The 14,806-nt window shown below is 40.5% G+C and overlaps 1 protein-coding gene across 1 annotated transcript in view; it reads left to right on the forward strand.

Annotated features, from left to right (window-relative positions):
- The first annotated feature begins 9,189 nt into the window (after positions 1-9,189).
- The window catches only part of AP3M2 (adaptor related protein complex 3 subunit mu 2), a 32,037-nt gene continuing 26,420 nt past the window's right edge, over positions 9,190-14,806 (forward strand). The window contains exon 1 of the mRNA XM_049771868.1: positions 9,190-9,532. Within this exon, the coding sequence (XP_049627825.1) occupies positions 9,260-9,532 (273 nt within the window). The 5' untranslated portion in view covers positions 9,190-9,259. The remainder of the gene's footprint in view (positions 9,533-14,806) is intronic.

Consider the following 14,806-nt stretch of genomic DNA (forward strand, 5'->3'; position numbering starts at 1 on the left):
AATAAATAAAAAACAAAAGACATGGACATTCCTTTGCTGATTAGGAGCCCAAATAGCAATCCTCTCCTAATTAGAATCTCCTTTGATTCATATTGCAAATACTTTCTGCACAGATTACACTAAACAAGAAATTAGTGTTTGAAATCAGTAATCACAGGATTGTTAGTGGCATTTAAAGGACAAATCCATCTCCAGGTCAGTCACATGCAAGGCAAAAGCCCTGCTTGCTGTACTGTCACTCTGGCCCCAGGAGGGTGTAGTTTCTAAGGAGAAATGATTTTAAATTTTTGAGGGTATTCTGTATTGATGGCAGAATTGTGTGGCTATGGTCTATTAAAATAATCAAGGAATATTAAGTGTTCCCCATGAGACAATTCCTTTTGTTAATTCTTAAAACCCCCAATCTGAAAATGTTTACAATAAATGATATTGTAATAAATCAAATATCAAAAGGTAAAAGAAAAAAGAATGGATTTATATCACTACTCTTCTACCTCCTCTAACTCAAAATGTTTTTGTAAATAAATATCTGTCTTCCAACACTGCTTTATGATGATAAAGGTCATAGAAATATGACTAAATTTATGTTTGTTATTTGAGGAAAGGGATGTTAGGTACATGATAGATATGAGAGCAACATGGTATTTTTCTTATGCTACAATTAGAGATACAATACCTAACTATTCTGAAGGACCACTGCAGTGAGAAAACTTAACAACTGTTACATTTTGGAGAGATTTTTGTTTGTGGGATTTTTTTGTTGTTGTTGCTGTTTTTTTATTTTGGCTTTTGGGCCACACCCAGCTCTTCTCAGAGCTTACTCCTGGCTCTGCACTCATAAATCTTTCCTGGCAGGCTCAGGGACCATATGGAGTGCTGAGGATCAAATGTAGATCAGCTGCATGCAAGGAAAATGCCCTCCTACCTGCTGTGCTATCACTTTGGCCCCTGTGGAGTTTCCATGACTAGAGATAAAATTTGTTAGGGAATTAAAGGATAGTTGCAGGTAGGAAAAATAGAATTAAGAAAGCCCATGATGGGGCCAGAGCCAAAGTAAACAGGTAGGGTGTTTGCCTTGCATGCAGAAGGACGGTGGTTCGAATCCTGGCATTCAATATGGTCTCCCGAGCCTGCCAGGAGCCATTTCTGAGCATAGAGCCAGGAGGAACCCCTGAGCACTGCCGGGTGTGATCCAAAAACGAAAAGCAAACAAGCAAACAAAGAAAGCCTATGATTCCTTTACCTAGGTCCAACACAAAATTGAAAGTATGAGGACTCGCCTTTTATAAATGCCATTAATATAGACTAGGAGAGAGATTAGATTAATAGATATGGTAAATTAAAGAAAATGTAGGAAATTTCCTGTTCAATAGTTTGGTGAGCATAAACACACATAGGTACCACATAGAAAATGAATTGTGTCTATGGAATCAAGAAACACGTCTAAGAGGCTTCACAGTTAAGTCTTAAAGAGTAGAGATTAAGTCCTATGTCATTGTCTAACTCATCTCAAAAAGATACTTATAGCCACACAATTGGCAAATCAAAAACTTATGAACAATTAATAATTTGCCATTTGTCCACACCACTCAGATTCAAGAAATTCCCAGTTCTCATTATGACTCCAAAATAAATCTTCCTCTGGAATGTCTACTTCTTTTGAGGTCTCTATCCCATGATTATTACAGGGAAAGCCTCACTTACCTTCCTGTGTCAAAGCCTGCCTTCTCTGATTTACCCACACAATTATTTTTTCTAAAATATAAGTCAGAAAACGTTTCATTCTCCCACTCACCACTTCCTCATTGAGTTCCCAGGCATATGAGAGGCAGGAAGTGTGCTCTCTGGACTAGATTGCGTTGATCTTCCTGTGTGTTTTATTTCCAGCGTTCTTGCTTACTGCCACTTTGATCTTCAGCAAGTTACTTACACATTTGCTTCAGTTTTCTAAGTTATAAAAAGAAGACTGTGTCAGCAATTAAATAAAGAATCCAATGAATCAGGATCTCCCTTTCCTCTTAAATTTGGACTATCCCCACACTCTGGTTCTTTTTTCTTCAAGATGCTTTAGTCATCTCAGTGAGACTTTAACTATAGATACTTACAACTTCCAAATTCACATCTCTTCTGAAACCAAAGTTCACAGATATGTCTACTCCATAACATGTCTACTTGGGTGTTTAATAGAACTAATAGCTATATTAAAGCTATCTTCACAAATCCCAGCTAGAACTGATGGTTTTAAAATTTAAACCTATTCTCCTATAGTTCTTTTAATCTGTTGATGATGTTATCCTTCTAGATGCTGAGTGCATTTGTTCAATTTTCTCATTTTCCCTCCTCACATCTCATCTGGAAATTCAGCTAGCTTCACCTTCAGACTAGATACAAAATTTGATTGTCCCTCCCTTCATATGTAGGGGCTCTCCTTCATCTAAGCCTTCTTTCTGTCACCTTAGTTACCATAGCAGTCTCCTAAAGAGTTTCCCTAAACCTACTTACCAAGTGGACTGTTAAATCAAATCCTGTCAAACTTTTAAATTTTTTAATTTAAATTTTATTTTATTGAAACAATTGTGATCGAGAGAGTCCTTTATAGTTGAATTTCAGATATATAAAGAGTCAGGGCTGGCTCTTCCCACCACCAGTGTCAACCTCCCTCCACCAATGGACCCAGTGTACATCCTATACCACCACCCTTTGCCCCCTGGCCTGCCAGTATAACAGATCTCTTTAAGTTTAGACTGTTAAAGTTTAGATCCCTTAATTCTAATATAATTGACTTTAGCTTATTTGGTTCTGTTCTTATTTATTTCCCAGCCAATGCCTCCAAGACCACTTGGCCCCTGGACCCCAACCTTTCTTTATTCCTTTCTTCTCAGTTTTATAGAAAAATGCAGGAATATGTGGCAAAATAAAGTAATCCACGTCCCAAGGTTCTATGAAAAAGGCAGGAGCCTCAATTAAAAGATAAGAGATAAAAAGTACAATAAAAAGGAATGTCTTCTGGCTTCATCTCACCATTAGGTGGCAAGGCATAGAACCCTGCCCCGAAAGCAGGTTGTTCCTATTACTACCTCATCAAGGTGTCATATGAACACACTCTGGAGCAAGTCAATGCCAGGGTAGCAGTAGAGCCTTCCCTGGTAGAAGTCTGATTCATGGTGCTGGTGTAGAAAAACTTGCTGGTTCCATATATGGGATCCAAAATTCAGGGTGAATGACCAATACTTGATCTTCTGAAGCCTAAGCCGTCACTATGACAACAGGTTATAAGGCCCCATTGCAATATAAAATTAATGTGTTCCTATCCCTATTAAATAAGAACTTGTTTGTACACATAAGATTTCCCCATTTTATTTTATTTTATTTTATTTGTTTTTGGGCCACACCCAGTGACACTTGTGGGTTACTCCTTGCTATGTGTTCAGAAATTGCTCCTGGCTTGGGGGACCATATGGGAAGCTGGGGATCAAACCAGGTCCATTCTGGGTCAGCCATGTGCAAGGCAAATGCCCTACAGCTGCACTATCGCTCCGGTTCAAGATTTCCCCTATTTTAATGTGCCTATGCAAAAAAGAAACAATGCCACATGGTACTACTGGTGCATATGGGGGTAAAAATATCAAGCTAAATATCACAATAACCTGGTTCTAAGATAAACTTGGAACCCATGAGAAACTTAGCTACTAGAATTTACTACTAAATAGATTCAAAGAAAGAAATGGGGGAAACTGCCATTACATAAGAATATAGACAATAAGAATTATAACTAGGAAATACATCTAAAGAAATATTCAAAAGATATATACATGTCCCCTTTAAGTCTTTTGAAATAGTCAGTGAGGGGATAAAATATGGAGCAGAGCTTCAGCTTGAGACATGATCTTGTGGAGTCCGAAAAATGGCTCTCAGCAGTCACATATCACAAAATAAAAATAATTTTTATTCAATTAAAACTGTAATTTACAAAGTTATTGATAGTTGAGTTTTAGGCATATAGTATTTCAACACCAATCCCAACACCAGTGTCAACTCCCATCACCAATGTTCCCTTAACCCATCTTTCCCTGCTTCTTCCCCACTATACACACTCCTGCCTTTACAAAGTTTGGTGGCCACAGCTTAGATTTGTATTTTCAGTGTTGTTGATTCTGTCGTTTAGATATATAGCTATACCACTCTTCCACATCACCAATATAATTTAACCCTTGTTTCCCTGTTACTTCCCTTTCTCATTTTCTTCCTTCCCATTTTCATTTCTTTCCTTCTCTGTCCTTTATGTCCCTAAAGTCTGGGGTCAGATTCTGTCACACTTTTGCTTAAACCCTTGATTTGACATCCCTCTTACCAAGCCAAAATAATTTAAAGTCAAGACCCTCTGGAATCAGGTCCTCATCCTCAATCCTGTAATCTCATATTCCACTTTAACCCCTTCTTCATTCTAATCCAGCCTATCAACCTTACTTATCCTGGAACTCCCAAAACATGCTTTGATCTTAAAGCCTTTGTACTATCTATCTTTTTCTTCTTTTTTTCTGATTTTTTTCATTTTTGGGCCACACCCAGCAGTGCTCAGGGGTTACTCCTGGCTATCTGCTCAGAAATAGCTCCTGGCAGGCACAGGGGTCCATATGGGACACCAGGATTTGAACCAACCACCTTAGGTTCTGGGTCGGCTGCTCGCAAGGCAAATGCCGCTGTGCTCTCAGGCCCCACTATCTATTTCTTAATGAAATGTCTTTCCCCTCTCAGATATCCCCATAGTTAGCACCCTCTTCTTCTTCAAGTCCTTGTTCAAATACCTCTCCTAATTAAGACTCTCATTGCTGTAGTTAGTTGCAGTCTTTAAACACTATAATTTGTCCAGTTCTATAATTCCTGAACCCTTTATTTTTTCCCACTGCACTCACCACTTTCCAACATACTTTATACATTACTTAATATACTTACAGTAATTTCACTTCTCAGTAGAATGAAATCTCCTTTAGGGTAGGGATTGTGGGCTTATGTCTACAGATACTATATATCTAAGCAGAAGTTATCAGAACTTAATAGAATTCACCAAATGGACAATAATACATCAAATATTTTGCAAATGTTATAAATACCTGGCTTCAGATAATTTTACTAATTTCATTTTAGAAAAGTGTAAAGCCTGAAACTTTCTCCTATTCTACTTGGCTATGTCTATTTCCTAGTGATCTACTAGGAATACTGTTTCCTAGTGATCTCATTGTATATTCTTCACTCTGTGCTTCCATTTCAATGAAATCCATATTTATCCTACAGGTTCAGTTTACAATGATATCCTGGACCATAAATCAAGCCCACTACCCAGCACCATCCTAACCATGTATCCTTTACATAGCATACTGTTTTGTAATTATTTGCTTCTCATTATTTTCCCAGCTAGACTCTTATGTTTGTGAAATAAATACTTAAGCAACTCCAGCACTTAACACAGGGCTTGATTCATGGAAGTCTCTCTGTACATTTATTTTTCACACATGGCTGTGCTCAGGGCTGATTCCTGGCTCTGCACTCAGGAATCTGAAGGGGACTATACGCGTTGTCAGGGATTAGACTAGGGCTGGCCTCTTGCAAGGCAAAACATTCTACTTGATATAGTATTGCTTCAGCCCATTTTTAGTAAATTATTATTCAGTGAATGAGAAATAATCATAGAAGTAGCTGTCTTTCTACACTTTAGATACACATAATTGTATCTTGTGTTGTTTCTTACTGATAATTTTGCTAACTCAATCATCATCACCCTAAAAAGCAGGTATCGTTAGCATCCTTATTTCTGAAATAAGGGAACTGAAGTACAGAGAAGATAAAATTTCAAGGTCAGAGATGGCTAAATGTTGAAGAATTCAAACTCAAGCCTTCTGGTCTTAGAACCTCCAAGCCCCACATATGATGCAGCTTCATTCATTTTGATTTTGGATTTTCTCTTTTTACTTAATTCGAAATTAGCCCCTAGGAGGTATGGGATAGGACAATACACAACATTTTCGAAGAGGGCTGAAATGCAGTTCAAGTGGTAGATCACAGTTCTTGCTTATGCTAGGCTCAGTGTTCTGTACCAACAACTAGTGGCTCCCAAACACTAGTGGATGTGGCTCTAGCAATTCCCCAGAACTGTCAGGTGTTACTACAACAAGTGTTACTACAACTATTGTTACTACAATAGTAACAACTAATAACAAGTAAAATAAATTAAGAAAATAAAAAGATTGGTTCCTTTGCTCCACCTCCAAAAGTTTTCGTATGAATTTGTGTGTGGAGGAACACACTCCAGTTATTAACACAAGTGAAGCTCAGGCAAGTGGACAGTCATATGATTTAGAGCAGGGCTTATCTTTCAGACCCCATTGCGGACCCTGAGAAACATAACATGGGTAAGCGCTCCAATTCATATGAGGTTGGTTTTGAATTAATTTTTGATCTGTGCATTCAGAAACATTTCATTATTGCCATAAAAAGGTTGTAACCCAGGCATTGAGCTGTTTAGTTTTATAAAGCTAGGATCTAACTGGATATCATCGCCTTAGTTCACCACTTCATTAAACATACATATAAAGTGCCAGGAACCAAGGGAGACCCCTTTCATACCTCATCTCATTTAATAACTACTTTTTTAGTCAAATTGAAGTTGAACCTTGTCTTTTGATGCTTTCTGCATCAGACTGATTTCAATTTTTCATACTTAAAACAGGGTCTTGAAAGGTCTAGTTCATTGCTGAAGTTCTAACAGGTGGTGGTCTGATTGGGTCTGAACTCAGCTATATAATTATCTATAAGATCTACATCACCTTTCATTTATCTGGTGCACATAAAGGGAAAAAAAGGCATTATTTCTCTTTTTTAAAGGCACATATCTAATGAAGAGTAGTTATTACCGCTTAGAATTTATTACCATGATGTACTATTAGCTAGATTGTGTCCTGGATACCAAAATCACTGTGTGGCATCCTTTCCCAGGCTCATTCCGTGATGAAGCGGGTGGCGGCAGCAGCAGCAGCCGGGTAGGCCCTCCTCCCTTGGTAACTGGGAGACTAGAGAGATGCCAGGGGGGCCCCCCTGAAGCTGTTGATAACAGCCAATCAGGACTGGGAGCCTCAGCAGCGCACCAATGAGACGGAGGCGAAACCTTGACGGGAACCAATTGGGGGCTGTAACCCCGGGGAGCTAAGGATGGTGCTGGATCCAAAATAGGAGCTCGTCTCGCCAGCGCCGAATCCGAGGCTTCCAGACAGACCTAGGCAGCGGGCGCGGTGGTGCGAGGCCGCGAGCCAGCCAGCCAATCAGCGAGCGTGTAGCGGCCGTTGCGCGCGCGGTGGGCGGGACCTGCGGGCACATCAGCGCACGGTGGGCTCAGCGGAGGCGGATAAAGCAGGCCCGGCTGGTGAGGGTGAGAGGGTCGGCGAGTCGGGCCGGGGTCTGGTGACGCGCAGCCGCAGTGGGGCGGGAGGGGCGGGGCTTGAGGGGCAAGGGGCGGGGTCGCGGGATGACCCTGCCTGACCCCCAGGGGTCAGGTCGCGCGGGCGAGCGAGTCCCTGGGCCAGCCGGACCCTGGTACCGCCCGTCTTCCATCTCTGGCGCTTCTCTGCACGCCCGTCCCTGGCTAGGGACCCCCACCTGCTCCGGGGCCCCGCAGGTCTTGGAGATTGGACAGTCTGGGGTCCCTTGGGGCGGCTCCTTTCAGGCTGGCCTAGGAGGTGCAGGGCCCCCCAGTGGGGTTCGTTGCTCGCCTTCCAGGGCAGACTCTCACTCAGAGCCTGGCTGGAGCCGAGGCCTCCCTCCTCCAAGGATGGCGTTGGCCCACCCAGTGGGTCTCGACCTCAGGGGCTGAGTTTCATTCATTCCATGGAAACGGCACTTGGAAATATAGGGCTTTTTTTTTTTTTTCCAGTGTAGCCATGTTACCAATAAGGAAAGGCTAAATTATGCATGAATGTGCTACAACCAGGAATTCAAAGGAGAACCACTATTACAACCAGTGATAAATTATTATTAGGCCATATTTCGGTATTAACCTTTGGAGTCTTCCTTTTCCTTTCTTGCTGCCAAGACTGTAACATCTGGAATCTTAGACCTACTGGCGCATCTCAGTTCAGACTTATCACATTTCCAGTGGTCAGTGGTTCCTTTTGGCTAATGGCTGCACAACCAAGCATTTCCTTCCTTCCTTCTCCTTCCTTCCTTCCTTTCTTCTTTCCTTCCTTCCTTCCTTCCTTCCTTCCTTCCTTCCTTCCTTCCTTCCTTCCTTCCTTCCCTCCCTCCTTTCCTCCTTTCTTCCTTCCCTCCCTCCTTCCTTCCTTTCTTCGTTTCCTCCCTCCCTCCCTCCTTCCTTCCCTCCCTCCCTTCCTTCCTTCTTCCCTCCCTCCCTTCCTTCCTTCTCCTTCCTTCCTTCCTTCTCCTTCTTTCTCCTTCCTTCCTTCCTTCCTTCCTTCCTTCCTTCCTTCCTTCCTTCCTTCCTTCCTTCCTTCCTTCCTTCCTTCCTTCCTTCCTTCCCTCCTTCCTTCCCTCCCTCCTTCCCTCCCTCCCTTGTTTTTAGGTCACACCCGGCAGCACTCAGGGGTTACTCCTGGCTCTACGTTCAGAAATCGCTCCTGGCAGGGTCAGGGAACCATATGGGGTGCCGGGATTCGAACCACTGTCCTTCTGCATGCAAGGCAAACACCTAACCTCCATGCTATCTTTCCTGCTACTCTTTTCTTTATTTTTTTAAAGGTCCTGGGATCTAACCCTGGGTACCACACATGCAAGGCAAGCATGCTGCCGTTGATCCACACCCAGGATCCCATAAGCATTTTTCTATGTGTGAATAGTGTAGCCATATACTTGAAACTCATTAATCATCGAAGCCCTTTTGGTATGTACGGAGACGACAAAATACTCTAACAATGGTCTTTTTTTCACAGGAACTTTGAACATAATTGAGAAAAATGAACATCCAAAACTTAAGTCAAAATTTAAATGAATTTTATTCAGAATAGAATTCAATATGAACAGTTGAGAAGATGATTGATCATAATTAGCCTTAGAAATTCTGGAGTGCAATACTTCAAGTATGGTGTAGAGGGAGGCAAAAGACAAGTAGGACTTGACCGCTGGAAAAGATAGGGGTATGCTTTGATTGAATTAAACTAATCATAGTTTCTTTTGTGTTTAGGTTTAAAATTTTGCAGAGTCCTGAGACTTCCAACTGAAGAAAAAGATCTTCCCTCTTTCATTGATAATCTTCAACATGATTCACAGCCTATTTTTAATCAATTCCTCTGGAGACATATTTCTGGAGAAACATTGGAAAAGTGTGGTCAGCCGTTCTGTTTGTGATTACTTTTTTGAGGCACAAGAGAGAGCAACTGAGGCAGAAAACGTACCTCCAGTTATCCCTACTCCTCACCACTATCTTTTAAGTGTTTACCGGCACAAGATATTTTTTGTGGCTGTGATCCAAACAGAAGTCCCACCTCTGTTTGTCATTGAGTTTCTTCACCGAGTTGTGGACACTTTTCAGGTGTGTGAATGTGAGGATGTAAATTATAGTGTCTATAAAGTTCTGTTTCCGTAATACTAAGCTTCAATTGAAGAACACTTTAAGAAGTCAAAATGTATATTTCTCACTTTTTCTGCCATCTAATAATGTTCTTCTTTTAATAATAATAAGAAATAATGCTTATTGGCTGCATCTAAAATAAGATATTGAACAGTTGCATTTTACTGCATGATAGCTGGAACTATCCTATGGTGGGTAGGGCTCTCTTCTTGCATGCATCTAATCACTCCTGACAGTCTTAGGGAACCATATGAGATACCAGAGATCGAACCAGAGTCAGCTGCATGCAAGGCAAATGTCCTATCTACTGTACTATGGCTCCAGCATTATAGTTGATTTTTTTTTTTTGGTAAATAGTGAACTTTATGCTAACTTTGGGCTATATAAAAAATGTGAGATACTTAAATTGGTTTTGCTTTATTTTGGGACCACACCTAATGATACTCAGGGCTTACTGCTATCTCTGCATTTTGGGATCTCTCCTGGCAGTGGTCAGAGGACGAGATGGGGTACTAGGGATCAAATCTGGGTTGGCGGCATGCAAAGTAAATGCTTTTCCCACTGTACTGTGTCTCCATCCCCTAAAGATATGTTTTAGAAATTATTCTGTACTTGCACTCTCCCTGTCAATAATTTGTGGAGGCCAGAGATAGCACAGCAGGTAGGATGTTTACCTTGCATGCAGCCAACATGGGTTCAATCCCCATCATCCCACATGTTCCCCTGAGTACCACCACTTTATTAAGAGCAGAGCCAGGAGTAACCCTCGAACATTGCTTGGTGTGACCCATAAACACACCCCAAAACATCAAAATAATAATGTCAGACACATCCTGATTTTTTACATTTTATTTTATTTTATTATTATTATTATATTATTATTATTATTTTGGGGTGTGGTGATGTGTTACACTCAGGGGTTATTCCTGGCTCTGTGCTCAGAAGTCACTCCTGGCTTGGGGGACATATGGGATGCCGGGGATCGAACCTAGGTACTTCCTGGGTCAGCTGCGTGCAAGGTAAACACTCTACCGCTGCGCCATCGCTCTGGTCCTTTTATTTTATTAATTTGTATGTCTTTATTTAAGCACCATGATTACAAACATGTTTGTAATCCCTTCACCAGTGCAACCTTGCCACCACCATTGTCCCTCATCACCCTCCTCCTCCACCCCCTGCCTGTGTTTGAGACAGGCATACAATTTCTCTTACTCACTATCATTGTCATGATAGTTGTTAGTGTAGTTAGTTCTCTAACTGAACTCACCATTCTTTGTGGGATGGTCCTTCCAGCTCTCATCTCTGTTGTCTCTGGGTATTATTACAATAATTTTCTTTAGTTTTCTGAAATCCCACAAATGAGTGAGACTATTCTGGGTCTATCTCTCTCCCTCTGACTTATTTCACTCAGCAAATAGTTTCCATGTCCATCATGTGTACCCATGAGCAATGCCGGGTCGTGGCCCAAAAATCAAAAAAAAAAAATACATCATGTGTAGAAAAATTTCATGACTTTATTTTTTCCTGACAGCTGCATAGTATTTCATTGTGTATATGTACCACAGTTTCTTTAGCCATTCATCTGTTGTTGGGCATCCAGGTTGTTTCCAGATTCTGGCCATTGTAAATAGAGCTGCAATGAATATAGGTGTGCAGAAGGCATTCTTGTATTTGTTTTTTTTTCCTAGGGTATATCCCTAGGAGTGGTATATGGTGGTCATATGGAAGCTCAATTTCCAGTATTTTTAGGAGTAACCATATTGTTTTCCAATAAGGCTGTACTAGACGGCATTCCCACCAGCAGTGGATGAGAGTTCCTTTCTCCCCACATCCCCATCAGCACTTATTGTTCTTGTTCCTTGTGATGTGTGGCAGTCTCTGTGGCGCGAGATGGTACCTCATTGTTGTTTGATTTGCATCCCCCTGATGATTAGTGATATGGAGCATATTTTCATGTGCCTTTTGGCCATTTGTATTTCTTTTTTTGAGGAAGTGTCTGTTAATTTCTTCTCCCCATTTTTGTTTTGTTTTGTTTTGGGGCCACACCTGGTGGCATTCAGGGGTTACTCCTGGCTATGCACTCAGAAATCACTCCTAGCAGGCTCAGGGACCATATGGAATGTCAGAAATCGAACCCAGGTCCATCCTGGGTCGGCCACATGCCAGGCCGACTGTGCTATCTCTCCAGCCCCATCTTCTCCAATTTTTTGATGGGGCTAGATGTTTTTTTCTTGTTAAATTTTGTCAGTACCTTGTATATCTTAGAGATTAGCCTCTTATCTGATGGGTATTGGGAGACAGTTTCTCACTTTCTGTGGGTGGCCTTTGTATCCTAGTCACTATTTCCTTTGAGGTGCAGAAGCTTCTTAATTTGATTTAATCCCATTTGTTTATCTCTGCTTCCACTTGTTTGGACAGTGATGTTTCCTCATTGAAGATGTCTTTAGTCTCAATGTCATGGAGTGTTTTACCTACATATTCTTCTATATAACTTATGGTTCTGGGTCTGATACAACCTGATTTTAATTCTATGACTGTGCTCTTTCTGGTTCTCACCAAGCAAAGAGCCACGAGTAAGCCCTGAGCACAACGGAGTATGACTCAAAAACAAAAGAAATCAAAGAGTCCTTTCATTTGCAGTCATATTTATATCACATGTCTAGGATGGCTTTCATTCCAGAGAATTAAAATATATCGTATAATATTTTCCACAGAACTTTCTGATACTGCTTCTCTAAATTCTACTTATCATGTAGTGTATTACTTAACAGAGTAAAAATCTGAATATAAATGTTAAACTTTAGATTCTAAAAGAACTAAATCAGGAGGACTCAAAAGTAGAATTACCCCCATGTAATGCTCTAAACTGTAGCTAGATCTTGTGGTTTCCACTTATGGTACAAATGTTAATCCCATTCTAGAAAGATTAATCTTTCCACTGGTGAAATTAACATTTTCATCATATCACTAGAGCAATATCAATAACCTATATGTAAGGCAGTGAAAAAAATTGTTCACAATTATAGAGGAACTTTCAGGAAAAATAGTGAAGTTGCTAGTTTTTGGAAATCTGAGACTTCCTTGTTCATCCATTTTGAAGCATTAAAATCAGGACACAGAGAGCCAGGCTTGCATTGTATGCAGCTAACCCAGGTTCGGTTCCTGGCATCCTATATGGTTTCTGAGCATCGTCAGATATGGCCCCAAAACAAACAAACCAAAAAAAATCCCAAACATAATAAAAATCAGGACACAACCTGATCTTAATGACTGTCTTATATGCATATGTTTTTTCTGGCTACATTACTTTTTAATATTAGAATGTGATTGAAGAATTTCTGTCAAATTCCTGTTGAATTAGGTGCACTTTTGCTTTAGCACTTTATCATATTTACAGGTCTCAAGCTTTATGATCCATAAAAAAATCTCGTGATACCTTTTCTTTTTCAAAATAAAGTAACTCCTGGGAAGGAAATATGTAACTTTCCTTACATCTTTATTTTTAAGTTGAAATATTTTTGTTTATGAGTCTTAAATATTCTTATAATGGTATTATCTGATATAATTTAGATTACATTGGAACCTGTGTTCAGTTTTAGATATCATCCAAAATTGGATGACATTGTTTATATATCCTAATTTTAAGAAAGTACAGGAAAATTATAGAATTTTCAAAGAAATAACAAGATGGTAAAATGATCTAGGACCAATGTTACAGCATGAATAGTGAATGTTGAGTGAATTTGACCCTGAGAAAAAATATTGAAGTTAAAATTAAAAGTGGTCTTTAAATAACTGGAGGCCATTATACATATGTTTATCTATAAGGCAGATCTACTTTTCTTTTTCTTTTTTTTGGGGGGGGGATTTGGGCCACACCCAGCGGTGCTCAGGGTTTACTCCTGGCTATCTGCTCAGAAATAGCTCCTGGCAGGCACGGGGGGTGGGGGTGGGTGGGGGGGGTGGGGGGGAGGGACCATATGGGAAGCCGGGATTCGAACCACCACCTTAGGTCTTGGATCGGCTGTTTGCAAGGCAAACACCGCTGTGCTATCTCTCTGGCCCCTGATTTCTTTTTTTTAAACTTGATTGATTGATTGGTTTTTTGGGGGGGGCCACACCCAGTGGCACTCAGGAGTTACTACTGGCTCTGCATCAGAAATGCCCCCCTGGAAGGCTGGGGACCATGTGGAATCCTGGGAATTCAACCAGGTCCCTCTGGGTCAGCTGCATGCAAGGTAAATATTCTACCACTGTGCTAGCTCTCCAGCCCCCAGGCAAATCTACTTTTTATTAACCAGAATTATTAAAAATAAATAAATAAAACAAGTTTTCTCAAAAAGGTAGAATTTACTTTCAGTTCATAAATTCAAGGAAGATTGCCCATGAGAGAGAGAGAGAGAGAGAGAGAGAGAGAGAGAGAGAGAGAGAGAGAGAGAGAGAGAGAGAGAGAGAGAGAAAATGAATGAATAGTGGTACTCTTGTCTTGCATGTGACTGATCTATCTGGGTTTGGTCCCCAGCACTACATATGGCTCACCAAACCCCGCCAGGAGTGATCCTGAGCACAGACCTAGGAGTGAGCCCTGAACACAGCCTGATGTGGTTTAAAAGCAAAACAAAACAAAAATGGATGTCCTACAAGGGTAAACTGAATTATTACTGTTGTTTCTAAGTCATTTCACCTTGCATCATATTTATGCAATACTTTTAAGATATACAGAGTATGTTAAAAAGCTCTAATTTATTTTATTATGCTTAGTTTTACAAGCATATATATCTTGATTATAATAATGAAAAAGAATCAGTTTAGCTAGCATGATTTAAGCATTGCTAATATTATTATCAAAATCTAAATCTTCTGTTTGGAGTCTAGTGATTTTTTTCTACAACCCAGAAATTTAGCAAATAAGTTTAGGACACTAGAGTTCTTAGAATTCTAGCATCTTACAATAGAGATGATCCAAAGAGATTTTCTGATGTGCAGTTTTATTTCTTTTAAGGTAGGGTGGCACACCTTGTAGTGCTCAGGGCTTACTCTTGGTTCTGTGCTCAGGAATTGCTCTGGTTTGGGCTCTGATGACCATCTGGGGATATTCAATCCCCTCAATACTAGGGATAGAATATGAGTCATGCATATCAAGCACCCTTCCTTATATACTGTACATGCTTACATGCTTTGGCCTCAATTTTATTCTGCTTTAATTCCATTTTATTTTCTCTCTATTCACTGCAT

This window comes from Suncus etruscus, chromosome 4 (genome assembly GCF_024139225.1).
Source record: "Suncus etruscus isolate mSunEtr1 chromosome 4, mSunEtr1.pri.cur, whole genome shotgun sequence".
NCBI classification, from domain to species: Eukaryota; Metazoa; Chordata; class Mammalia; order Eulipotyphla; family Soricidae; genus Suncus; species Suncus etruscus.